Source organism: Mustela nigripes, chromosome 12 (assembly GCF_022355385.1).
Source record: "Mustela nigripes isolate SB6536 chromosome 12, MUSNIG.SB6536, whole genome shotgun sequence".
Classification (NCBI taxonomy): domain Eukaryota; kingdom Metazoa; phylum Chordata; class Mammalia; order Carnivora; family Mustelidae; genus Mustela; species Mustela nigripes.
This window is the reverse complement of record NC_081568.1, coordinates 78,254,387-78,280,179: the sequence shown is the minus strand read 5'-3', so window position 1 is coordinate 78,280,179 and position 25,793 is coordinate 78,254,387. Positions and strand designations below refer to the sequence as shown.

The window sequence follows — 25,793 nt, the reverse complement described above, 5'->3', positions numbered from 1 at the left end:
CATAGTGCAGGGGGCTGGCAGTTAGTTTGGATGGACTTGTAGGGGGAATGCAATGTTCCCAGCCTGGTTTCCACCTGCTCTCCTGAGCTAGAGTAGTGAAACCTGAGTGGACTTCCCTTCTTTTCTCTAGGCTATCAGCTATCTGGGATGCAGGCTATGCTAGTCCCGGGCCTTAAAATGAGCTGGGCGGTAGGCAAAATGTTACCTTCTCCTTTTCCCTAAGAGGCTTGCCTTCTTGAACTAACAGAGGACTATTAGAATGTATTTTGACCTGTCAGAGGATTGACTCTTAATGTTAAGAGTTTTCCTTCATTTTAATCATAGCTGGGAAATGTGGTTTATTTGAAAGCAGACTCTGACCAACTGATTTAGACAGTTGTATGGAAATTGAGTTTGTTCCTTTGCATTTCTAAGTAAATTGCTTCAGATTTACAACTAAATTACTGAAACAGGTAATGATTAATTACTTAATGTTCTTTGTAGGACATTTCTAACTCATACTTGACAAACATCACTGCCTGGAATCTCTCAAGGCATCCTGGGTGGGATCAGTAAAAAGATACTGGCTCTGGAAGGCAGGGGTAGATTCAAAGAACCCTCTTAATTAGGGCTCTTTTTTTTTTTTTTTTTAAGGTTTATTTATTTATTTGACAGGGAGAGACAAAGCACAAGCACAGGGAGCAGGAGAGAGAGAAGCCTACCTGGGGCTCGATCTCAGGACCCTGAGATTGTGAGCTGAGCCGAAGGCAGACCCTTAACTGACTGAGCCACCCAGGTGCCCCAAGAACTCTCTTAATTAGGTTTAAGAGCTCTTGGACTCTCCTCTACTGTGTTCCTTTCTTTTCTTATATGAATTTTAACAAGCTAACTGTCTAGTTCTGAGTTGAGCTTTGGGGCTGCTAAGGCAGCATGAAACTTAAATGGATGAGCTGTGAAGGTCTGACTCCTTTAGCAGTTTTCCCATAGTGATCATATTGAGCATGAGTGAGCCATCTCCGTTTCTGGGGACTGCTCTATAATCTTCAGGTTTCTTTCCCTTAAACCCATTTAACGTAGTAATCTAAGTTAGCTTTATAGTTGATGTTTCTCAGTTCCTGGTCATTTTTGTGCCTTTCATTTAGTCTTCCTTTTTCTTGGAGATACCCGTTTTCTCTTCTTTTCCTCCCCTCCCTTCTCATCTCTTTTCTTTCCTTTCTGGAAGTGGGTACTCCAGTTCTGCACAACTCTTAGGTTTAGGCTTTTGACACCATTAGGTTGTGATGTCATAATCTATCTAGTCTGTTTCTCTGCAAATGGTAGATGAAATACTGACTTAATTCAGTGTCATTCTTTGAAAATGGAAGGGAAAGTTCTCTACATTAGAAGTTACCTGTTATTTTTTCTTTCTAGTTATAATTGACTTCTAAATGAGGAGTGGGAATTGAAGAAGGGAGGCTGAAAAGTGTCATAGGTTCCATCATCATATATTATTTAATTTTTACAAAGCACTTTACAATACAAAGTGCTTTCCATCCATTTTATTACTTTTCATACCAGCCTTATAAAATGATACAGTCTTCAAGAGTGCAACTATGATAAAAAGAAAAACTCAGCCTGCCCTTGCTGTCGCCCAGTGGAGTTGTGACAAATTTTTTGTCCGAGCTGGAATGGGATTCATTGGTAATTGAATTCAAGTGTACATGATAACTTCCTGTTGCCTAAGGAACTATCCTAAGGAACTGAATGTCATTACTGTGATAGAATAAAGAGACGAATCAGAGCCAGACCATGCTCTCTGCTCTGTATGATTCTAAATGACACATACCTTACCTGGTCCTTCCTGAGGATTTGAAAGAAGATTGTTGTTGGATTTCCATTTTACCTATAGGTAGCCTGTGTCTTAAGGTTTACTGCTTTCCAAAGGATGTGGAAGACTCCTTAGGTGACCTGTGTCCCATAGTTTAATATTTTCCTCAAGGTCAACTCAAAGTGTGTCAAGTACCAGTGAGCATCCCCTGTTCTCATGTATAGGGAAAGACATGACTCTTCAAGGTGTGGTCTCATGGTTGACTGACCTGTCCTTAACAGTCACATTGTCACAGACTTTAACTTAAGGAATTTCCTAGGTTTGCCTAATTTGAGTAAAGGAATTAATGAATGAATATACTATGCTTAGGATTATGCTCTTAAACCTATACTGATGCTAATTTTTAAAATATTTATTAAATAGTGGCCACATCAAATGAACAAGACATGGGTTCCTGCCCCTAAGCAACTTACAGTCTGATCCCCAGAAGCAGTTACAATAAACAGTCTGATAAAAGATATTGAGAGCCTGCCTTTGGTATGTTCTTTAGTTCTTTTTGCGAAATGACGGACTATGGCTAAATGTATAGTTGATAGATGAATAGTTTTTTTCCTTTTGTTGTTGGAGCACAGTGTCAACTAGTCCACTCTTCAGATGTGTATTTTAAAACAAGTCTTTATGTAGTAATAACATTGCAGTTACCTTACAGAATGATCTCTTACCACTCCACTTCATGATCTCATGAAGTGAATTCCCAAATGTGTGTGTCTGCTTTGGCTTTGTTTTTAATAAATAAGGGAACCAAAGCATGAAGAATTAGTGATTTGCTCAAAATTGTACCTGTAGTTTTTTAGGATACCATAAATAAATAAACCAGGAGTCATAGTCTTTTTCCTTTACCCAAAGTTCTAGATAAATTGTAATTTTGTCAGTTTGTTTAATGTATTAGTTTCCTCCTGCTACATAAGAAACTCAACAGTTTAAACCAAAACCCACTTATTAGCTCATAGTTCCATTAGTCAGAAGTCCAGCATGAGTAGTGTGACTGCATTCTCAAGAGTTGTCAGAGGCCAGTTCTGATATAGAGTCACTTGGGGAGAATCTGCCTCCAAGCTCATTCAGTATTGGCTGAGTTCGGTTCTTGCCATTTGGAGCCCTTTTCATGCTCAAGTCAGAAATGACATATTGAGTTCTAGTGTCTCTTAACATCTCACCTCAGACTTAAAGGGCAAGTGTGATCGGTTCAGGCCCATGCAGATTATTTCCTTTTCTTAAAAGTCAATTGTGCCGAGTAATAGAACCTAATCACAGGAGTGGTATCCTGTCATACAGTCATGGTAATTATACAGGATGCATATGTCAGCTAGGAATCTTGGGGAACATCTTAGAATTTTATCTACCACTCTAAACATATCCCTTATTTTAGATTAGAAAGCCCTTGAGCAAGGATGGATGTCAGAGAGGGAGAGGTATGACTTGACCATCCTGAGGCAGTTAGTGATGAATTGCTTTGTGATTATAGGTATTTTAAGAAAACCTGTAGTTCCAAAAAAGCCTGGGCCTCTGGGTCTCTTAGAATTTTCTGGTGGTAGTCATTTAGCCAAGAGCTCTGATATGTGTGGTATTAGCCTGAACCATAATTTTTTTAAAAGGTGGAAGAATAATAGTGGAGGAATGAGCAAAAGAAATGGGCGAAGGAGATTATGAATTTGCAGTTACAAACTAAGTCATGGGGATAAAAAATACAGCATAAGGAATATAGTAATACCGTAATACCTTGGTGAGCATTTGATAACATATGTAGTTGTTGAGTCACTGTGTTGTACACCTGAAACATACTGTATATCAACTCTACTTTAGTTACAATTTTTAAAAAGATTAAATATGTTAACCTGAACAAAATATTTGGAAAGTACTGAGATATAGGCTTGCAACTGGAGATTTATATATTCTGTGGCATGAGCCACATGTTTCATAGGATTATCATCCATGATTAACTGTTCTTGTGAAGCACCGTGGTAGGAATTGGAAACACTTTTTACTATGTAATATACTCTGTTTAAAGTAAAGTTTAATCATATTCTCTTATTAGATCCCTGCCAACCTCTCTGCTGCTAAGGATACTACCTAACTACTTTTTGTTTGGCTATGTGAACATCTTGTGCCAAGAGACCACCCTTAATTGTTAGAGAATTCTGTCCTGTTTTCCTGCTGAGTGGGAAAAGTTAAAGATTCAGGGAATTGGGTAGAGGTGAGTCAGTCTCTGGAATGATTTTCTTAGAGCCTTGAGTTTAAAAATTTGCCAGTTCCGTTGCTAGGCAAACAAACAGAGGGAACCTGTATCCAAAAGACTGCCATGTTTAGTCCCATTTACTTACTTTTAAAAGATTTATTTATTTCTTTCTTTAGGAAGAGAGACAGCATGTGTGGGCATGGAGGGGAAGGGTAGAGTGCTAGGAGGGGGGAGTCCAGACTACTTGCTGAGCACGCAGCCTAACATGGGACTCAATCCCACTACCATGAGATCATGACCCAAGCAGAAACCAAGAGTTGGACACTCAACTGAGTGTGCCACCCAGGGACCCCATTACCTACTCACTTTTTAAAAGCTGAAGTGTTAATAGGTTTAACCACCACCACCACAAATCCAGTATGGAAGAGAAGTTTTATAATTCATTTGCATTTATTATGATAATAACACGGTGTGTTTCATAGTCATTAAGTCATGATTAGTTTTGCCTCACAAGGCATACCTTGGGGTCTTTGGACTTTTTTATTTTTGGTTTCTTGTGGAAGCCAAACTGTGAAGTGTCTAGGAAGTTTATTTCCTGTAGACGGTAACCAAAAGATTTATCTTACCACATACTACATTAGGATGTGGTGAGTGAATCAGAGCCTTGAATTGTTCTCTGGAAGGGGGACTGAGGGGACAGCTTTTCATTTTTATGGTGATGGTGGATGGTCTTAATGCGGAGCAGTACCCAGCCAAATATATTTTGTTTTGTTTTTAAAGTGTATTTATTTTTGATCATGTTACTTTTTTAAAAGAGTTATTTATTTGAGAGAGAGAGTGGGGGCAGGGTAGGAGCAGAGGGAGAGGAGAGAGAAACTCAAGTAGACTTTCCTTGTTGAGTGCAGAGCCTGACTTGGGGCTTGATCTTATGACTGCAAGATCAGAACTGAGCTGAAACCAAGAGTGTACCCTTAACTGAATGGGGCACCCCATTTGATGCTGTTACTTTTTTTTTTTTTTTTTTTTTTAAGATTTTGTTTATCTATTTGACAGGCAGAGATCACAAGTAGGCAGAGAGACAGGCAGAGAGAGAGGAGGAAGCAGGCTCCCTGCTGAGCAGAGAGCGGATGTGGGGCTCGATCCCAGGACCCTGGGATCATGACCTGAGCCGAAGGAAGAGGCTTAACCCAGTGAGCCACCCAGGCGCCCTGATGCTGTTACTTTCGATGCGGTGCAGCTTTGAGCAATTTCTGTTCATTTGAATAAGATTTGATAACACAGAGCATCTTTTGGAAAAGATGAAGGTCATTTTGGTAAATACCATTTTGTTGAGCTCTTTTCTGGTCCAGCTAATGACCTTTAGAAATAAATTTTTTTTTACTATATAGTTTACTATTTAATATATTTTATATTTATATACTATTTAATATATTTTAATATATATATATATATATATATATATATTTACTATATATTTATTTATTTAAGTAATCTCTACACCTAATTTGGGGCTCAAACTTACAACCCCGGGATCAAGAGTCACATAGTTGAGCATCTGGCAAGGCTATAGTGAGGGTCAAGTACTAGGAATCCCAAGAAGAATATGGTCAGAGGAGTTATACTGCTTTATACTTTCTTTTTCTAAGCTTACCATGGCCAATCGTAGTTCTTCTGGATAAGTCAAACTAGAAAAAAACTGTGGGGTGGAGTTGAGTGTCCTTGAGGTCCAGGCAGTAGACCAAGGAAGGAAGGGAAGAAATTATTAACATATGTTTCCAATAAGCCAAGAATCTGTCTGGGTCAGACTCACCAGGTATTACCAATTTAAAAGCCCAGAACAAAAGTGGATGATGGTGGTGACAGAATGGGGAGTCAGGTCCCACAGTTCCCTTTTAATTGTGCTCTCTGGCAAAGAACAGTCTTCTAGAATCTTTGTCCTAGGGGTTTTCTTTAGCTCTTTCAGGTGTTAGGTCTCCTGTTGCTGTGTTTCAAGTCCTTTACTTCTTGGCTTGCTCCCTCATTTTGGTGGAGCATATCCTATAGTGGCTTTTTGAGGTGCATGGGAATAAATTTTTGAAAGCTTAAGTTTTTGAAAATGCTTATACTGAACTCAACATTTGATTGTTTTGTTGGATATAGAATCCTAGGTTTGAAATTATATTTTTCATATTTTTAAAAGCCTTGTTCTGGAGGGTGCCTAGGTAGCTCAGTCATTGTCTGCCTTTGGCTCAAATCATGATCCAGGATCCTGGGATCGAGCCCCACATCAGGCTCCCTGCTTAGCGGGTAGCCTACTTCTCCCTTTCCCACTCCCCCTGCTTGTGTTCCCTCTCTGTCAAATAAATTTTAAAAAATCTTAAATAAATAAAAGGCTTGTTCTGTTGTCATCTATCTTTTGGTGTATTGTTAAAAAACCCAAATTTGTTCTTGTTACTTTGTATATTACCAATTTCTCTCCCTTCTGTCAAATCTTGTAGAATTTTCTTTGTATTCAGTGTTTTGAAATTTCATCATAATATGCCTCTGTGTGGTCTATTTTTATACATTCTGCTGGAGACTTAATTACCCTTTGGTATTGGGAAATATTCTTGGATTATTTCTTTGGTAACTTTCTCCCCTGTTTTCTCCTATTTGTGTATTGAATCATCTTTGCTTATCTTTTCTCTCTTATTTTTCCATCTTTGTTTTTGTTCTGCTTTTTGGGAGATTTCCTCAATTCTTAACTTCTAGTCTTTCTATTGAGCTTTCTCTTGAGTTTCTGTTCTCTTACCTTCAACTTCTACAGGTTTTTTTTTGTCTGAATGTTTCTTTTTAAAATGGCATTATGTTCCCTTTTGTGGATATTAGTGATTTTTAAAATCTTTTAGCATAGTCTGAATGACAGACCCCGCCCCCAATCTTACGTTAGTCTAGGCGTTTTTCAAATGTCTAATAAACTGGGTTGTCTGCTAATATTTAAGAATGAGGGCCTAACAAGAGGGGCCTGGGTGGCTCAGTTGGTTAGGAATTTGGCCTTTGATCTCAGTGCATATCTTGATCTCAGGGTCATGAGTTCAAGCCCCATGTTGGATGCCATGCTGGGCATGGAGCCTACTTTAAGAGGGGAAAAAGAAGTAAGGGACTAACTGATTGGAAACTCAAGATGCACAGATAAAGTATGTTAACTATGCACTTTACTATAGAATAGACCTGTATAATAGATATATAATGTGAGTCGCATATGTAATTTCAGATTTTCTGGCAGCCACAGAAAAAGGCAAGAAGAAAAAAGCAAAAAGAAACGTGAAATTAATTTTAATAATACTAATTTAGGTAATCCAATATATAACAAGATTTTAGTATGTAATACATATAACAGCATTAATGGAATGTTTTATATTGTTCTTAACACTAAGTTGGACTCCAGTGTATGTTTTACATTTATAGCACATCTCAATATATATGCTCAATTTTTGTTAAAAAATAGTTGGGGTATATTTAAAGATTTTATTTATTTTAAAGAGAATATGAGTGCATGGGGAAGGGGTTGGGTGGATAGTAGAGGAGGGACAGAGGCAGAGGAGGAGGATGGAGCAGGCTCCACACTGAGTGTAGAGCCCTACATGGCGCTCCATCTGACAACCCTGAGGTGACCTGAGCTGGAACTGAGAGTTGGACGCTTAACTGACTGAGTTACCCAGGCGCCCGAAGTTGAAGTATATTTAGATTTGATAAAATTTATGGGTGAAAGTAGATTCACATATCCAGGATTTTCCAAACATACTTAAGTTTAATAATAATAATATAATATTAGTTTGTAAATTTAAATTTATTTAATATTAAATACAATTTGGGGCACGTGGGTGGCTCAGTCAGTTAAGTGTCTGACTCTTGATCTTGGCTTGGGTCCTGATCCCAGGGTCCTGAAATTGAGCTCCATCCAGTGTAGGAACTGCTTCTTAAACAGCTGCCAGCCAGTTTTATTTTTAGGCTCCTCCTCCTTCCAGCCCCCATTCCATAGGTACCTCATGCTGCTAATTCTTGTGCCTTTCGATAGTCTTTAAATATAATTACAATTGGTTATTGTGTTTTCAGCTTTCTTAGGTCTTTTGGGTTTACCACTAGTCTATTTCCCAGCTTCAAAATTTGGTTGAAGTTGTGCTGTTCTTACTCTTCCCAACCTGATAGTCTCCTTCCTTCCATCATTGTTTTCTTTGCAAAACAAATCTTTTTCTGTAGATTTAGAAGGTTTTCAAAAGGGGAGAAATTAGGTGCTTTGTTCAGTCTACTGTCTTTTATTTAAGTTACTATTAATCTGTATTCATGAGCAGATTTTGATATTTTTAAAAAGATTTCGTTTAGTATGTATGCTTCTTTCAGTAACTGTAGTTAAAGGTTTTAGAGGAAGACTCAGTAGGAGCAACAGGAAGATGAAGTATTTAGTCCCAGCAGGTTAGGAGAGGAAGGGTTTGATTTGGGGTTTGGGGGCAGAAGAGAATTGACAGCAGGCAAGGAGAATGGTGAGAGTAGAAGCATTAAGAGACAGGTAGGGTGATGAAAGAAAATGACAAAAGCTTGAGCATCTGGGGGATGAGGCACAAATACAACTCCAGGAGCATTTGTCTTCCTGGATACCCCTATTTTTAGTCATTTATATGTTTTATGATCTGGGAATTCTTGTTCTTTATCAGAATCCACAGCACAACTAAGGATATAATTAAAATACTGAGTAAAGCTTACTGTTTGCAAGCATAGTATACAGAGGATCTATAAGAAAAACGCATAATAGTAAGTAAACAATACACACTCAGTAGTACACTCTAGCAGCGGTTTACATTTCAGTAATTGAATTGAGCTTGCTCTTGGGGCGTTTTGTTGGGTTTTTAAACAGACTTTTGCCTATAGGGTGATTCGCTTTGCTGGTAGTTGCTGCCCTCTGTTGAACATTTTGGGAAAGTTCAACTTTGATCCTGTAGGCATCATTTTTACTGTCCATACTCAAAACTGAGCGCTAAAGTGTGGATAATTTTGTTAAAGTAATTAAATGTTTTTAGTAATGCACCAAAGAAAGCAAGAGAATGTGGTATCTTCCTTATTATGAAAAGATATATTCACTTTTGTTTCTAAAGGCAAGAGTATGGGCCTTAAATGGGAACAAGGCTGAAGAATTTGGGGAATGCAAAGATTTTAGGCTTTGGAATCTGAAGACTAGCGTTCATACCCAGCTTGTTTCTGATCACGTGACCTCAGTGATTTACTCTACCTGTCTAGGCTTCAGTTGTTTTTTTTTTTTTTAAAGATTTTATTTATTTATTTGACAGAGAGAAATCACAAGTAGGCAGAGAGGCAGGCAGAGAGAGAGGAAGGGAAGCAGGCCCCCCGCTGAGCAGAGAGCCCGATGTGGGACTCGATCCCAGGACCCTGAGATCATGACCTGAGCCGAAGGCAGGGCTTAACCCACTGAGCCACCCAGGCGTCCCTAGGCTTCAGTTTTTTTCATTGACACAATGAATTGATTTCAGAGTTTTTTCAGGGCTCTTGGCAGTTTAGGAAAGCAGCCCCAGATTATGGTATCTGTTTGTAGGAAATACAGTGACCAAGTCTCAGGCTCTGCCGTGAAGGAACTTAGTCTGGAAAGGAGCAGAGGAGGCGGACAGTCAAAAGACAACTGTAATCCACAACCAGTGCCACAAGACAGACAAGCACCTATTACAGTGGAAACATAAGGAGAGGTATTTGTCCAATTAGAGTTGGTATCCTACTGCAGGGCCTGTTGTAGTTAGCCTTGAAAGCAAAGTCTAGACTGAGGGAAGTAGCAGCCTAAGGAAAGTCTGGGGTGGTGAGACAGTAAGATCTGTTTGTGGACCTGCAGCTCGTTCAGGATGCCCAGAAGATAGAGTTTGAAGTAGAGGGTTTGTGACAGTTGGGAGCCATTGAAAGGTTTTAAATGAGGAAATACTGTGGACAGTGTGGCATTTTAGAAAGATTACCCGTGGATACAGTATGGAGAATGGATTGGTGTAAGGTAGACCGGACTGGAGGCAGGGAGATCAGTTAAGAAGTTTTTGCAGTAAGTTGAACAGGAGATAATAATGGCAAAAGTTTACGTAGTGGTAGTAGGGATGAACGAAGAGAAATGAAACTGTAGGCAGAAGGAACCGGTTGCTGGTTTCCTTTTCTTTAACCTAGCCTGCAGCTGTGAGCAATCCAACTGGCACTGATTCATTAGCCCCAGGTTCTGTTCCCTGTGTTATATCCATCCCAGAATTGTTAGGGTTGTTGCTTGGTTATGAAGGAACATTTTGAGTTTGGAGTACAAGTTTCTGGAAGCAGTTACTCTAGGTAGGTGCACTTAAGTTTAATCTTGGCAGTGGTTAAATTGTACATACTCATCCTTTTTGTACCTTGTTTCCCCTGTGAATAAGGATGGTGACAAAAGGAAGTGTTAGTCTCCTTCAGTGTTGCCGCCTGCCTCACCATCCTTCTGCCTTCTCTCCCCAGTAAGCGGCACACACAAAGTAACTGTAAATTCTGTTGATGCTGAGCAAGGTTCTTAAAGCTTCAGGTTTGTGATTAGTCCTCAGTCAGTGGAAGCTTGACCTCCTCTGGACCATGGAGAGAAAAGTTGATTCATTATTTAACCAGATATAATTAAAGTCTGACGTGGGGAACATGAACATAATGGTAGAGGTTTTTTCTTATCCGGAAAAAGGTTAGTAAAATAGCTCTGCGGCAGGGTGAGAGCTATTTTTCTTTCTTTCTTTTCTTCTTTTTTTTTGGTAGGGGAGAATATTTTTTTTAAAATATTTATTTATTTGACAAAGATGACAAGTAGGCAGAGAGGCAGGCAGAGAGAGAAGAGGAAGCAGCCCCCCTGCTAAGCAGAGAGCCCAGTATGGGGCTCCATCCTAGGACCCTGGGATCTTGACCTGAGCCGAAGGCAGAGACCTTAATCCACTGAGCCACTCGGGTGTCCCATCTTATCTTTCTTTCTTTCTTTTTTTTTTTTTTAAGATTTTATTTATTTGACCTATCACAAGTAGGCAGAGAGGCAGGCAGAGAGAGAGAAGAGGAAGCAGGCTCCCCGCTGAGCAGAGAGCCCAATGCGGGGCTCGATCCCAGGACCCTGGGATCATGACCTGAGCTGAATGAAGGCTTAGGCTTAACCCACTGAGCCACCCAGGTGCCCCCCACCTTTTTAAAAGATTTTACTTATTTATTTGACACACAGAGAGAGAGAGAGACAGCAAGAAAGGGAACACAAGCAGGGGGAGTGGGAGAGGGAGAATCAGGCTCCCTGCTGAGCAGGGAGCCTGATTCTCGGCTCCATCCCAAGATTCTGGGACCATGACCTGAGCCGAAGGCAGTTGCTTAATGACTGAGCCACCCAGGCGCCCCTAGTTTTTCATTAGTTGAGGAAGGTTAGTCAAGAGGCCTTTACTATATATATTCTTGTAAAAACATTAAGATAATGAAATACGGTTTAAAATGAGGTATTAGGACAAAGAATTCCTGCTTTATCATCCCTGCTATTTTTTTTAAGTACAGCATGTATATGGAAGAGAACATAGAACACAGAATTATTAAACCAAACACCCATGTAACAATCATCTGTGTCAAAAAATGAAATATTATGAGCACCTCAGAAGCCCCTTTGTCCCCTTATGCAGTCACAACTTGTCCACTCAGCCCAACTAAGCATGGTTTTGACATTTGTGATAATCATTCGTTTATAATTTTACCTCCTAAATAATAATATAGTTGACATGTTTTTAAGCTGAATATAAAAGACATAACTCATTTAGTTTTAATGTTTGTGAGTTCGTTTAATTTCTCTGTGTAATTGTTCCCCATTGTACATGGTACCAGGTTACCCATTCTATTCTTGATGGCTCTTTGGCTTGTTCTCTGTTTTAGATATTGTTTTAGTGTTACTGTGATCATTCTTGTTCCATACATCCTGGTACATACATGCAAGTTTCTGCAGGATAGATTTATTGAAATTGATGTGTTGAGTTGTATGTGTGTGTATTTAACTTTATTAGATAATGCCATGCTGTTTTCCACAGTGGCCATAGCAATTTACATTACTGCTGACTGTGTGAGAGCTCCCACTTCTCTCCAACCAGACAGACAAGAAAATGATTGCCATCTGTGAGAGTGTGAAGTGATATCTCATTTTGTGGTTTTAGTTTGCATTCCCTTGTTTACTGATGAAGTTAAGCATGTTTCATATGCATAGTGGTCATCTTAGAGTCCTTGCGGTTCTCTGTTTGTTTTCCCTGCCAAAGAGTCATATGTTAGTGACCTTGAAACTCCTTCATGCCCCTTACATGGGAGAATGTGGTAAGGAATAGTTTGCTGAAATCTTTAGGTTGTAGAAAGTACCTTAGATCCTTTCAACTTACTCTTTTTCTCCCCCCAACCCATTTGGTGTTGGGGAATTCCACTGATCTATCTTCTTTTTCTTTTCCCTTCTTTTTCTTGTTTCTTAGACTCTGAAGCGGCTCATGGCAGATGAGGTAAGGAAATTTTGTTCAGCATGTGCATGTTCCAGCTCATTTCCTCCACTGTGATATTTACCACTTGTCATAACTTTGACTTTCTATAACTTGAAATGGTGATGTTGGTTCTATTCTCAGAACCTCCCCAAATTTTTTCCCGAACTCTTTGCTCTGTGTTTGGCCCATTGCATGCATCCCCCTGGGACATTTCTTTGGCTTCTGAGGGTAGCCACATTCTTTAAACTCATAACTGACTTGCAGTCTGAATGCTACTCCCATCGCTTGAAATCCCACAATGCTTGAAGATACTTACTGTTATTTTCAAACAGCTAATAAACTTCAGCTTACTGGTGGCTCTTTGGTTTGAGCATCTGTACTTGAGGTTTGGGGAATGGGTCATGAGTCTTGGGTTGGCAGAGAGACAGCATATATACCCCTGAAGTACACTGTATTCTTTACAAAGGGGATTTTGAAGACCGTATATTGAACTTTTGCTGCCTCTATAACACAGGGGCTTTGGAGTGTACAGAAGAAATGTACATGAAATGTACAGAAAGTACTGGTTCCTGGTTTTAAGGCGTTTACTTGTTTATTCTTTATGACCTATACCTACTAAAATCTGTGTTCATACTCAGCTCTGGAAGGGAGGGACCCTCTGAAGGAAACAAATGGCATTTTAGCATTTTACTGAGCTAACTCTATACGTGAGGTGTTTTCAGTTCTGTATTGCTGAAGGGCTTAGAAATGTCCAGAGAACTCAAGAACAAGGTATTCTCTTTGTAGAGAGGTTTCAAATCTTAATACTTCAGTCCTCTTACTTTTGGATGAAGATGGGAGTACAGAATGAGTATACTAAATTAGGTAAGAGATTTCTTGTTTTAATGTTAGAAGAATCTTAAAGTGCCCACAAACCAGAGGAACCATGCACGTATAAGAAGTTAGAGAGTTGACTACTTCATGTGCGGTATGTTGTGTGAATGAAAATGGATCGCTAATAATTTTTTCTCTTTCTCAGCTGGAGAGATTTACCAGCATGAGAATTAAGAAGGAGAAGGAAAAGCCCAATTCTGCTCATAGAAATTCTTCTGCTTCATACGGGGATGATCCCACAGCACAGTCATTGCAAGATGTTTCAGATGAGCAAGTTCTAGTACTCTTTGAACAGATGCTGGTAAGTTTTCCACCCCAAAACTGCTTTTTTTCTGAAAATGCATTTATGGGCCTGGTGGGCACTCTTTTGGGCATGATCCCCCTTAATTAGCCCTTAATTACAAAAAATTTCAGGTTTAACAGAGAATGTCTTAATAGTCCTATTAACAAAGGGACTAAATATACAAGTACCAGTCCATAGATGGAAATCGATGAGTTAGACTTGGACATATCTAATGGATGCCCACCTTGTTAATGTCCTTCGGCACAACTATATGTTAACCACAAAGACCTTAGGCAAGTGGACCAACTTATGTGGTGGTGTGGAGAACACTTTTGGGTTAGCCAGGGTGGATAAAGTTTTAAAGCATTTGCAATCAATTCTATATGAAAGGAGACTGAGGCATGGAAAGTCATCATTTACCCACGGTCTTCTATTTAGTGGTGAATCTGGAGAGATAATTCTGATGCTGTAATTCCTAGAAGACCTTTAAAGATTGTGGATGAAGTCAGTTGAGTAATGAAATGCACAGGGATGTGACTTGATTTCATGTCCTCCGTGAGGGACACTGAGTGAGCAGGACATTCAGCGAATGCACAGTAGTCCTAATAGGTCTGGGAAAGTTGTGAGTACATAGTTCTGAGGTTTCCTATGACCTATATATTGCCTTGATAGATGGTTTCAGATTCAAACAGAGACTAGTGGCAGGCCTAACTTAATAAAAGCATGGGCATAAAATTCTTAACATTGGGCCTGGTATATAATAAACACTAAGCCAGTACTATTATTCTTTTTCACTATAGCTTTCAGTTTGTCTCTCAGTCCAAGTGCTGTGAGAGCCCAAGACCATCTTTTGGGCTTGAATTGCAAATGTACATGTTTTCAGGGCCAAGAAGGCAGGAACAATAAGTTAAGCCAGATAGTGAGTGATGAAAAGGAGGAGGGACTGTGGTCAAATGCAGAAGGACTTCAGGTGTTTTTGTGAAGAGGGCCAGCCACAGTTCAATGCCAGTAGCTTCTGTAGCACTCCATTTGGAAATGCCCAATAGTACCAGATATTTTTGTTTTTCTAAAGAAGTTAGAAATCTTCAATTTTTGAAAAACAGTAATTGTTTAATAGTATCAACTATTATAGTTAGCATTCAGATTTTACCAGTTGGTCATTTTCTTTAAAAAACTGTTCATTCAGGGTGCTTGAGTGGCTCAGTAGGTTAAAGCTTCTGCCTTCGGCTCAGGTCATGATCCTGGAATTGGGCCCCTCATCTGGCACTCTGCTCAGCAGGGAGCCTGCTTCCTTCTCTCTCTCTCTGCCTGCTTCTCTGCCTACTTGTGATCTCTGTCAAATGAATAAAAATAAAATAAAATAAAATAAAACTGTTCATTCAAATCACAATTCCACATAAAGTCTCTTGTACTAATGTTCTTTTAAATTTTATTTCCTCATAGGTTTTTGTCTGTCTCTTTTATCCTTGCTATCACTATAAAAAATTGGTGGAGGAAACTGATCCATAGAGTTATGCAGAAATCTGAAATTTGATGATTGCATCCTTTATATAAAGTCTTCCAGATTTAAAATGTTGAACTAGCTAAGCAAAACATACCGTGTCTTTGGGTCTGATTCAGCCTGAAGGCCCCCACTTTGCAACTTCTGTGTTCAGTATATATGTAAAAGGAGGAAAAAAGCAGCAGGAATTGAGTCAGAAAAACATCACATTTGTTTTACTATTTAGGGACAGTGTTTCCTTCTCTTTTTCTCTCACACACACATACAGCTGGAGACAGAGAAGAACTGGAATGTATCTGTTTTTCCCCTACCCTTTCCCCATTTCAAATAATATTTTGGACTTACTGGGTTAAATTTGTGCTCACTGAGGCAGTGGGCTTAGACACATGGCCGTACACGTAACAGGCTCAAGTTGAGCTTTTTCCTCAATACCATATCCAAGTTACATCTGTTTGAGGGGCTTTATTACAGGGTTCTAGTTCTTTCTTCGTGGGAAAGGAGTTTGTACAAAGACTGAGTTAACCAATGCTAATGAGTGTTTACACCCTAGAGTGGTGCAGATCTTAAGGGTTCGGAAGATACTGGTCATCCAGAAGAGATTCTTAAGACCATTCCAAGTACAAAAAAACATAATGTGTTCTTTTGTTTCAGTAATAAAAAATAGAATTTTCATCTAGCTTAAGAGTATATATTTGTTAGGAAAAACATTGTGTATAAAAGTGTCTGTAGGAATTTAGGCTAGAGTGTTAACCATTAACATCCCTGAGGAATTTTCATAATCCGTAATAGCTTAAATCTCAAGCGATCAGGAAAATTTACTGACTCAGTAAGGATTTAATGTGTTTAACTCTTGACTAAATATACTAAATATTAAACACTGAAAACTTATAAGGAATTTGATGCAGTTTTATTTTCTTCCTTCCCCCCCCCCCCTCTGTCTACTAGTTGGATATGAACCTGAATGAGGAGAAACAGCAGCCTTTGAGGGAGAAGGACATAATCATCAAGAGGGAGATGGTGTCCCAATACTTGCACACGTCTAAGGCTGTGAGTCCTGGGGCAGCTACCCATGTCATGGGAGACTCTGCCCTTATCTTGGACCTGTTTCTTTTGCCAGTGTTGTAGAACATTTTATGTCTGCATCAGTCTTATTTTATTCTGTTATATACTCATGTTTTACTGTCATTCAAGTTACTGTTATTAAGATACTTTTTTACCTCATTCAGTCCTCATGAAGTGTGTGTGGGGAATGAGATGGGAAATTCTGAGTCCCACAGAATTTGGTGCTGTGTGTAATGTGTGTCTGGCTTGATATTCGAAAGGTAATGACTAATGCTAGTCCAGTTTATGACTGCATCCAGTATTGACCTTCCCATATGTTCCTGTCTAGGGCATGAGCCAGAAGGAGAGCTCTAGGTCTGCTATGATGTACATTCAGGAGTTGAGGTCAGGCTTGCGGGATATGCCTCTGCTCACCTGCCTGGAATCCCTTCGTGTCTCCCTCAACAACAACCCTGTCAGGTGAGGATTCTGAGGTGGTAACAAGAGTGAGATCCCAGGGTTAGGATTTATTGGTGGGTATTGAAGATCAGAGGAGTGAGGATGTTTGAGAGTTCTGGATTGGGGGTAAAGAGTTGTTTGGGTGGATAAATACTGATTTAATATTGCATTGTCTCTGTCAACTCCTTACAGCTGGGTGCAAACATTTGGTGCTGAGGGTCTGGCCTCTTTATTGGATATCCTTAAACGACTCCATGATGAGAGAGAGGAGACTCCTGGGTGAGGACTTCCAACCTCTGACATATTTTCGGTGGAGGGTATTAGGGGACTTAGCTGTTTGCTCTATAGGAGAAAATGCCACTAAAATGAGAAATTGTAGACTAGGAGAATATGCTGTTAATTGCAAAGAGGGTTTGTCTTTGGGCAAACTAGAGGATGAGTGATTACAGATATAGCAGAGGGAAGAGGAGCACAGTGGATAACATAGGCTGTGGACCACATAAGATTGTGGGTCTGCCAGCATAGGTTCTTACCCAATCTGGAAGTGGAGTCAACATTCATTCAGAGCTCCCTTGGGACCCATTCCTGGTTATATCCCATTCAAAAGTCTTAAAATATTCTTGATAAATTTGGGGCTAATTTTCTGACAGTCTTCAGGGTTGGAATAGTTCTTGGGATATCTTGGACTGTCTTAGGCTACCTTGAAGTCAGCCTGACCCATAGCGACTTCTCTACTTCTTATGATCTTTCCAAAACCAAACATAGGGCCCCTACCTCCTGAATGGACAGGCTTGAAGCCTTTGACTTAGTGAGGCAGGCAGTAATAGATGGGATATACTCCTGATCTAATTTAGCACTTAGAAACCTAAAGGGAGGGGCGCCTGGGTGGCTCAGTTGATTAAGCTTCTGCCTTCGGCTCAGGTCATGATCTCAGGGTCCTGAGAATGAACCCTGCATCGGGCTCTCTGCTCAGCAGGGAGCCTGCTTCCTCCCCTCTCTCTGCCTGCCTCTCTGCCTACTTGTGATCTCTGTCTGTCAAATAAATAAATAAAAATTAAAAAAAAAAAAAAAAAAACCTAAAGGGAGTTAAAAGATTTTAATGTAGTACTAAATTTTTGGATTACGAGAAGATTAATCAGAGGTCTGATGGTGGCAGTTCCCCTCAACCTGTTTTTGTCAGTGTTTCAAGGCAAATTGCTGTGTCCTAGAATTTACTCAGCTACTAGTTGGGGATGTTCCAAAGACCTGTGTGTTCAAGATTGAAAAGTCAAATGGGAGAGGGGTATACAATAAAGGGAACTAATGAAGTATGTCTTTTACACACAGAAGCTACGATAGCCGTAACAAGCATGAGATCATCCGTTGCTTGAAAGCGTTTATGAACAATAAGGTGAGATTTTTCCCATTCTCATTCCAACCATCATCATAACCCCTGTTCTTTTCTATTGGTAAACTCTAAAAAGGACCTAGGAATATAAAGTTCAAGACTGTTAGCTTTTCCTTTTAGTATTACAGCTTTTTGATGGCCACATATGTATGTTTCTGTGGACCTTTTCCCAGTTCTGATGTCTGTTTCAGAAGGTAGGCTCATTTTCTTTCCTCTTTTTATACTTTGTTTTGCTAATTCTTGAATTTCCTAATCTGTATTTATTATTTTGGGAAGATTTATTTTTTGTTTGTTTGTGTTCCGTACTCTTCCTACTATAGAATCAAGCTACCTTACCCTTCTTCCTTCCCTGCTTCTTTTCTTTCATTTGTTCTTTCCTTCCTTCCTTCCTTCCCTCCTTCCTTTCTCCCTCTGGGATCTCACAGGTGTTTGCTCCAGAGTGCAGATCTGTCTTCCTCATTATTTAATTTTGTTATTTTTTTTTTTTTTTGAAGGCCTGGAATTGTGTTGTATCTAATATAAAATTGTATTGCTTCTCAGCCTTTTGGCTAAGATCAAGTGTAGTATCTAATATAAAATTGTGTTGTATTTATATCCCTATTTAGCTATGCTAGGAAGAGGTCTCCTCCTGTATTAGTTTGCTGTGGCTGTTATAACAAAGCACTACAAACTGTGTATTAAACAACAGAAATATATTGTCACAGTTCTTGGAGGCCGTAAATCCAAGTATTTAGGTATTTGGTAGTATTGAGTCCTTCCGAAGGCTGTGAGGGAGAGTGTATGTTCCATGCCTCTCTTCTGGCTTCTGGTAGCTTGCTGTCAGTCTTTGGCATTCCATGGCTTTTAGATGCCTCACCCCAGGGTCCGCCTTTGTGTTCACAAGGTGGTGGTCTACTGTGCATATCTGTGTTGACATGTTTCCTGGTTACGGGGACCACAGTCATACTGGATTAAGGGTCTACCGTACTCTAGTATGAGCTTGTTGTAACTTACCTAATCACATCTGCCAGTGACCCTATTTCCAAATAAGGTCATATTCTGAGGTATTGGGGCTTAGGACTTCAACATAAGAATTTAGGGGGACATCATTGAACCTATAACCACCCCAACTTAGTCCTTGGTCAAATGCTGTCATCATTAAGCCTCCCTTCTCTATTCTTATCCTTCCAGTTTGGAATCAAGACCATGCTGGAAACAGAAGAAGGAATCCTGCTGCTGGTCAGAGCCATGGATCCAGCTGTTCCCAACATGATGATTGATGCAGCTAAGCTGCTCTCTGCTCTTTGTATCTTACCACAGCCAGAGGACATGTATGTAACTGGGTTATAGCTCTTCTCTATTCTCTCTCTCTCTCTCTTTTTTTTTTTTTTAAAGATGTATTTATTTGACAGAGAGACAGCAAGAGAAGGAACACAAGCAAGGGGAGTGAGAGAGGGAGAAGCAGGCTTCCCACTGAGTAGGGAGCCTGATGTGGGGCTCGATCCCAGGACCCTGGGATCATGACCTTGAACCGAAGGCAGATGGTTAATGACTGAGCCACCCAGGCTCCACCAGGCCCCCTCCATTCTCTTTATGACCACCTTCCCTAGTCTAGAGGAAAATTGAGTTGATTGGGTGTCCACTATATCTTAAATACTAGGTAAGATACTGAATCATAATGTTTAAGAAGGACTATGAGGTGTTTGGCGCCGTCCTCAGCATACTGGTGGTTATCAGAGGGGTGATCTGCAAGGTGTCTGTTACTGTCTCTATCGCCTAAGGCAGGGGTTACATTTACTTTGTTTTTTTAATTCAGAAGTAACACAACTTTATTTTTTAAATTCAAACAGAAAAGAAACATATAAAGTGAAATTTAATAGCCTCATCCCTTCAGTAAATCCTTTTCTGCAGAGGCAACCAGTGTTAATGGCTTCGGTATAGTCTTATATTTTTTTTCCTAGCGCAAATAAATTGTATTTCTTGGATTCCAAGATGTTTTCTGTCACTCCAAAAGATAGAATGTTAGAATTAAGGAATGATGGCTTATGCCTATAAAACAAATCACATGCAAAGAATGGATTTATATTGCTATGAAACAGTTTGGTTTAATAAAACTAAATCATAGCATTCATTTCTTTGCACCTTTTCTTTCTTTCTTTTTTTTTTTTTTTGGTTAATTTAACAGTTGATCTTAAACATCTTTCTATGTTGGTACTTAAAGATCTACCTTAACTTTACTGGCTGGTTAGCATTCCATAATATGTATGTCCCATAATTTAACAGTTTCCGTGTTGCTAGACATTTTAGGTGAAAATTTTTTTTTTCTTAGCAGATTCTGGCCCTTGCTCTAGGTGATAAGAAGTTTTACTGCTACAAATAATGCCATAATGAACATCTTTGTACATACATTATTTCACATTTATGCATTTATGTTGGATAGGTTTCTAGAAGTATGCCAAAAGTTATGTGCCCTTAAAATTGATACTGTTATCTACCCTTCCAAAAGTTATCCTAGTTTATACTCCATAGAACAGGTGTTCTAATTTGGTATCCGTAGATAAGAGTCTAGGAATGGGGGACGCCTGGGTGGCTCAGTTGGTTAAGCAGCTGCCTTCGGCTCAGGTCATGATCCCAGCGTCCTGGGATCGAGTCCCACATCGGGCTACTTGCTCCGCAGGGAGCCTGCTTCTCCCTCTGACTCTGCCTTCCACTCTGTCTGCCTGTGCTCGCTCTCACTCTCTCTCTCTCTTACAAATAAATAAATAAAATCTTTGAAAAAAAAAAAAAAAAGAGTCTAGGAATGGGTTTTAGGAAATAAATTTTTCTGAGGAGATTGTCCTTAGCTTTCACCAGATTCTGACCCCTGCCTTAGGTGATGAGGAGAATAATGGAAGTCTGGACAGTTGATAATGTTCTATTTTCTAACTGATCTGTGCCCCTGTATAATTTACTTGCTATGCCTGTCTGTGGCAGGGCACTTAGACATTTCTCTCCCTTTCCTTTCTCCTGGGCAGGAATGAAAGGGTTTTGACGGCGATGACAGAAAGAGCTGAGATGGATGAGGTGGAACGCTTCCAGCCATTGTTGGATGGATTAAAAAGTGGGACCTCCATTGCACTCAAGGCAAGTATATCCTCCAAAACTGTCCAAGAATAGAACTCAAGATGGAAGGACTTAGGTTCATTTGACCTTTTAATAGAACACATGGAATGGTTCCCAGCTACAGGCATTCCTTGGAGATACTGCAGATTTGCTTCCAGAACATTAAAATAAAACCAGTATCTCAGTAAAGTGAGTTACATGAATTTTTGGGTTTCCTAGTTTCATGCATGTAAAAGTTATGTTTACTCTATACCATGGTTTATTAAGTGTAAATAGCATTATGTCTACAACAATGTAGCCACCTTAATTAAATATTTTATTGCTTAAAAACGGTAACTATCATATGAGCATTCAGTATGTCATAATCACTGATCACAGATGATCATGACAAATAAAATAATAATGAAAAAGTTTGAAATATTCTGAGAATTACTAAACTACGACACAGAGATAAGAGTGAGTGAACAAGTGCTGTTGGAAAATTAGCACTGATAAACTTGCTTGATATAGGGTTGCCACAGACTTTCAACTTGTAAAAAAAAAAAACCAAAAAAACAAAACCATATTATATAGTGCAGTGTGATAAAGTGAAATGCAATGAAATGAGTTGCATCTGTATATGTTTTATATTTCAGGATTTGTTCTGAAGGGAAAATGATTATTCTTCTCTCCAAGAAGGCAGAGAAAGAGCAGCTTTCCTTATTATGAGATGGGGGAAAAGGCATTCTCTCTATTTATATGCTAGGAAAGCCAAGGCTGAGAACAAAGTCTCCCATCAAATCCTTGGAAGCATTTAGACCTCTGAGCTCTCCACACCTGGGCTCAAATCAGGTCTTACTGCTCTAAAAAGAAGCTGTTCTTACCGTTTTGTACTGCATCTTCTACATTTGCATGTAAAGAGAATGGAATCTTGGTCCCTAGGAATCAGCAATGACATGCTTCTGAATTTTCTTACTTTAGGTGGGCTGTTTGCAGCTGATCAATGCTCTTATCACACCAGCTGAAGAACTTGACTTTCGAGTGCACATCCGAAGTGAACTGATGCGCCTGGGGCTGCATCAGGTGTTGCAGGTGAGTCACAGCTCTCCAAGAGGACAGCCACGCTTCACTGCCGGCTCTCATGACCCCATCATCTCTAGTGTCACTTTGGCTTTCTGTTTAAGAACCAGGTTGAAAGGGTTGGGTTTCTAGCCAGCAGAGGACACTTCTGGGTTCCCTGACTTGTACTTTGGTTGTTGACAGGACCTTCGAGAGATTGAAAACGATGATATGAGAGTGCAATTAAATGTGTTTGATGAGCAAGGAGAAGAAGATTCCTATGACCTGAAGGGACGGCTGGATGACATTCGAATGGAGATGGAATATCCTTTTATGAACTGGGTTCAGGACACATGAGACATTCAGTGTAGATCCCTGTATTGGAATGGTGTGGGGTGATGACTCAGAACAGGGCATCAGTCTGTGTGTCTTCTCAGTAGATGAGGCAGGTGTCTTTTGATTGCTGTGGGCTTTATTTCCCTCAGCATGGACCAGAGATCTGTGGGTTCCTTGAAATGGAAGTAGCTATCAAAATAAGTATGGACCTCCTAGAATATGAAATCTTAGCTTACTGTGGTGTAGAGCTGGTCTTTGGAGAATATGCATAAGCCAGGGGTGGGCTTGTAATTTTGCTTTCTTCTCTGTGTCCCTGAGACTGAGGGAATGGTTTGGCTGCATACTGCTTTTTGCCACAAGTGACTTGTGTGCAGTTACCTTTTCACTTCTGCCTACTGCTTCATCTCCAGGCCAAGTACTGGGAATCCTTTATCTTTGTGTATACCACCACCCAGCTCACTGGCCCTTCAGCCTAAGGAAGCTTATGGAGCTTAAAATTTGGGATAATTTACAGGAGAGGCAGCTGTTAGAATAGAAGTAGCATCTTGTGACTTTTGCCAAGAGCAGGGCAGTCCACCTGTCAAACATGGTTTCTAAATATATGCTTTCCTTAGCTTCTTCCCCTTTTTCACTGACTTCAGTGATGTCTTCCAGATTCTATTAAACACAGTGAAGGATTCAAAGGCAGAGCCACACTTCTTGTCCATCCTGCAGCACCTGCTCTTGGTCCGAAATGACTATGAGGCCAGGTAAGATGGTATACCTGTGAGAAGTATTGAATTTGAGCCTAGGTAGAGAGAGCAAAATCCTTAAATTCAAAGACTGTCTGTAAAGGGAAAAAGAAGAGACAAAGGCAAGGATTACAGTTCATTTTTAGTCACAGATATAAAAGGAGTTGTTAGTTGTCCTTTTAATCTGACTGAAAAGCATCCTTATGGAGGAGGTCAGACTATATAAGTAAAATGTCCTTTTTTTGGAGAGAGGAGAGGTGAGGTGGGGTGATGATGATAGCAAAGGGAGGTACCCATTTCAGGTTCTTTCAAGTTGCCTAGAAGTAGAGGTTCAGGGGTAGTGCTGTCTGTTACAGAAAGGCTTGAGCCTGAGTTTTAGATGGGAAATGATTGGCACCAGGAGGTTGATAGCAACAAGTTTTGATTATCTGAAGAAGATGGGTAGCTGTTGTACAATAGTGAGTTTCCTAACATGGCAGTGGATGTCTGCTAGTTCTATGAAAAGGTCTTTTCAGGAACACGTCCCCTCAGGTCTCTCTCTTATCAAAGCAGTTAACTTTTCCTGATCCTGAATGCTTCAGAAAATTATATTTTGGTTTTCCTCTGATAGCCTTCTTCTCTTCTTCCATAGGCCACAGTACTATAAGTTGATTGAAGAATGTATTTCTCAAATAGTTTTGCACAAGAATGGGGCTGATCCTGACTTCAAGTGCCGGCATCTTCAGATTGATATTGAGGGGTTGATTGGTAAGTATGTTCCTCCGATCTGTCTCCTTAAAACATTGCTCTGCCTTTCATGTTTTCTCTTTCTTCCAGTGAAATTTTCAGGAAAGATATCTTTCTTTTCTCCAGGTATTTCCATTTTTGTCTTTAGGTGATAACCAACTTCTGTGCTAGGAATACAGAGACCTTTAGTTTATTGTTCTGTAAATCTAAAATTTACCCATACTCAAACATCACCTTACCTTTTGAAGGGACTTTACCTATTATCTGTGATTCCTGCTGGTCTCACAGATTCTTAAGTATCACTTGTGGGCGGGCACTCTCCAGGTCATCCAGCACGGTGGCCTTACTGTATAACAAGCACTCAGAAATTGCCTGTTGAACTTAACTGAAAGCTCCATTTCTTTGTCTAGAGCAGAACGTTAAGAAGGATAATAAAAATAAGCAAATGGATAAAAGATTGTCCTTTGGTTATATTGAAGGTTGGAGGTAGTAAGAGGGAAAGACAAGAGAACTGGGAGCTTCACTTACTTGACTCTTTCTTTTCAGATCAAATGATTGATAAAACAAAGGTGGAGAAATCTGAAGCCAAAGCTACAGAACTGGAAAAGAAGGTGTGTGTGTGTGAGAGATCAAACAATTGAGGGCCTTTCTTTTTTCTTTTCTTCTTTTTTTCTTTTTAAGAATTATGATATTTTTTCTGACATGTGAAACTGTTACCTGTGATATTTCGCAAGCATTCAGCACACAGTAGCAGTTCCTGGGGGAACCTTTCTGGCATAGGTTCGTCCCTGGAGAAACTAACGTGGACATGATGTGGAGGAGTTAGTGGTCCGCAGTTCGGGAGCCCCTGGGTAGGACAGGAACTACAGATGACTCTCATGTATAACCGTTCCTGGGGTTTTGCTGGCATCTCAGGCCACTTACCCCAGAACAACAGGGACTGGAATATGTCTCAATTCCTTATTTCTCTTCAGTTGTTAGGACTTCTGTTGTGGTTGATGGATTTTTCTCCTAGAAGCAGTTGGGATTATACACCATAGCTGCTCTGGTGTAAATGTCTTAACAATGTTAAAAATTTTTTAAAAATTTTAGGTTTGTTCTTGTTGTTTTTGCCACCCCTCCCCTTTTATTTTAAGCAAGCGCAGGGGGCGGTGGGGGGAGGAGCATAGGGAGAGGAAGAGAATCTTAAGCAGACTCCATGCTGAGTGCTGAGCCTGACACAGGGCTCAGTCTCACAATTCTGAGATCGTGACCTGAGATGCAATCAAGAGTCGGATGCTTGACTGACCGAGCCACCCAGGCGCCCTGTTTGTTTGTTTTTTAATTGAAATACAGTTGACACACAATGTTAGGTTAGTTGTAGGTGCACAACATAGTTATTTGACAAGTCTGTACATTATACCGTGCTCTGCACAAGTGTAACTGCCGTCTGTCACCACACAACACTCTTATGATATGGTTCACTATATTCCCTCTGCTGTACCTTTCATTCCTGTGACTTCATTTCTGGAAGCCTCTACCTTCCATTCCTTCACCCATTTTGCCCACCCCCACCCCCATTCCGTCTGGCAAACACCTCTTTTTTCTCTGTTTATCAGCTCATTTCTGCTTGTTTTTGTTCGTTCATTTGTTTTTTAAATTCCATGTATAAGCGAAATCGCACAATATTTGTCTTAGGTTGTTTTATGTTTGTTTTTAGAACTCCCAAATTAGAGAGACTGGAAATAATCTCTGGTTCCCTCTTCTTTAACCCTGATTTTGAATTCAAAATTATAGTGGCCTTTTTTCCCAGTCCTTTCCTGGGAAAGTGAGCTCTGTAAAGGATTGGGACAAAACAG

The 25,793-nt window shown here is 39.9% G+C and overlaps 1 protein-coding gene and 1 pseudogene across 3 annotated transcripts in view; both read left to right on the top strand.

Moving 5' to 3' along the window:
• DIAPH1 (diaphanous related formin 1) overlaps positions 1 to 25,793 on the top strand; it is a 93,569-nt gene that overhangs the window by 13,111 nt on the left and 54,665 nt on the right. Inside the window, exons 2-14 of one of the 3 annotated variants that reach the window (XM_059417780.1) lie at positions 12,494 to 12,520; positions 13,518 to 13,673; positions 16,102 to 16,203; positions 16,547 to 16,677; positions 16,849 to 16,935; positions 17,986 to 18,046; positions 19,214 to 19,353; positions 21,037 to 21,145; positions 22,085 to 22,195; positions 22,367 to 22,485; positions 23,131 to 23,247; positions 23,861 to 23,976; positions 24,502 to 24,566. In XM_059417780.1, coding sequence (XP_059273763.1) covers positions 12,494 to 12,520; positions 13,518 to 13,673; positions 16,102 to 16,203; positions 16,547 to 16,677; positions 16,849 to 16,935; positions 17,986 to 18,046; positions 19,214 to 19,353; positions 21,037 to 21,145; positions 22,085 to 22,195; positions 22,367 to 22,485; positions 23,131 to 23,247; positions 23,861 to 23,976; positions 24,502 to 24,566 — 1,341 coding nt within the window. Of the gene's footprint in view, positions 1 to 12,493; positions 12,521 to 13,517; positions 13,674 to 16,101; positions 16,204 to 16,546; positions 16,678 to 16,848; positions 16,936 to 17,982; positions 18,047 to 19,213; positions 19,354 to 21,036; positions 21,146 to 22,084; positions 22,196 to 22,366; positions 22,486 to 23,130; positions 23,248 to 23,860; positions 23,977 to 24,501; positions 24,567 to 25,793 lie in introns of all 3 variants that reach the window. The other 2 variants (XM_059417779.1, XM_059417781.1) reach the window with 2 other exon arrangements.
• LOC132028885 (U2 spliceosomal RNA) lies at positions 18,572 to 18,717 on the top strand (annotated as a pseudogene).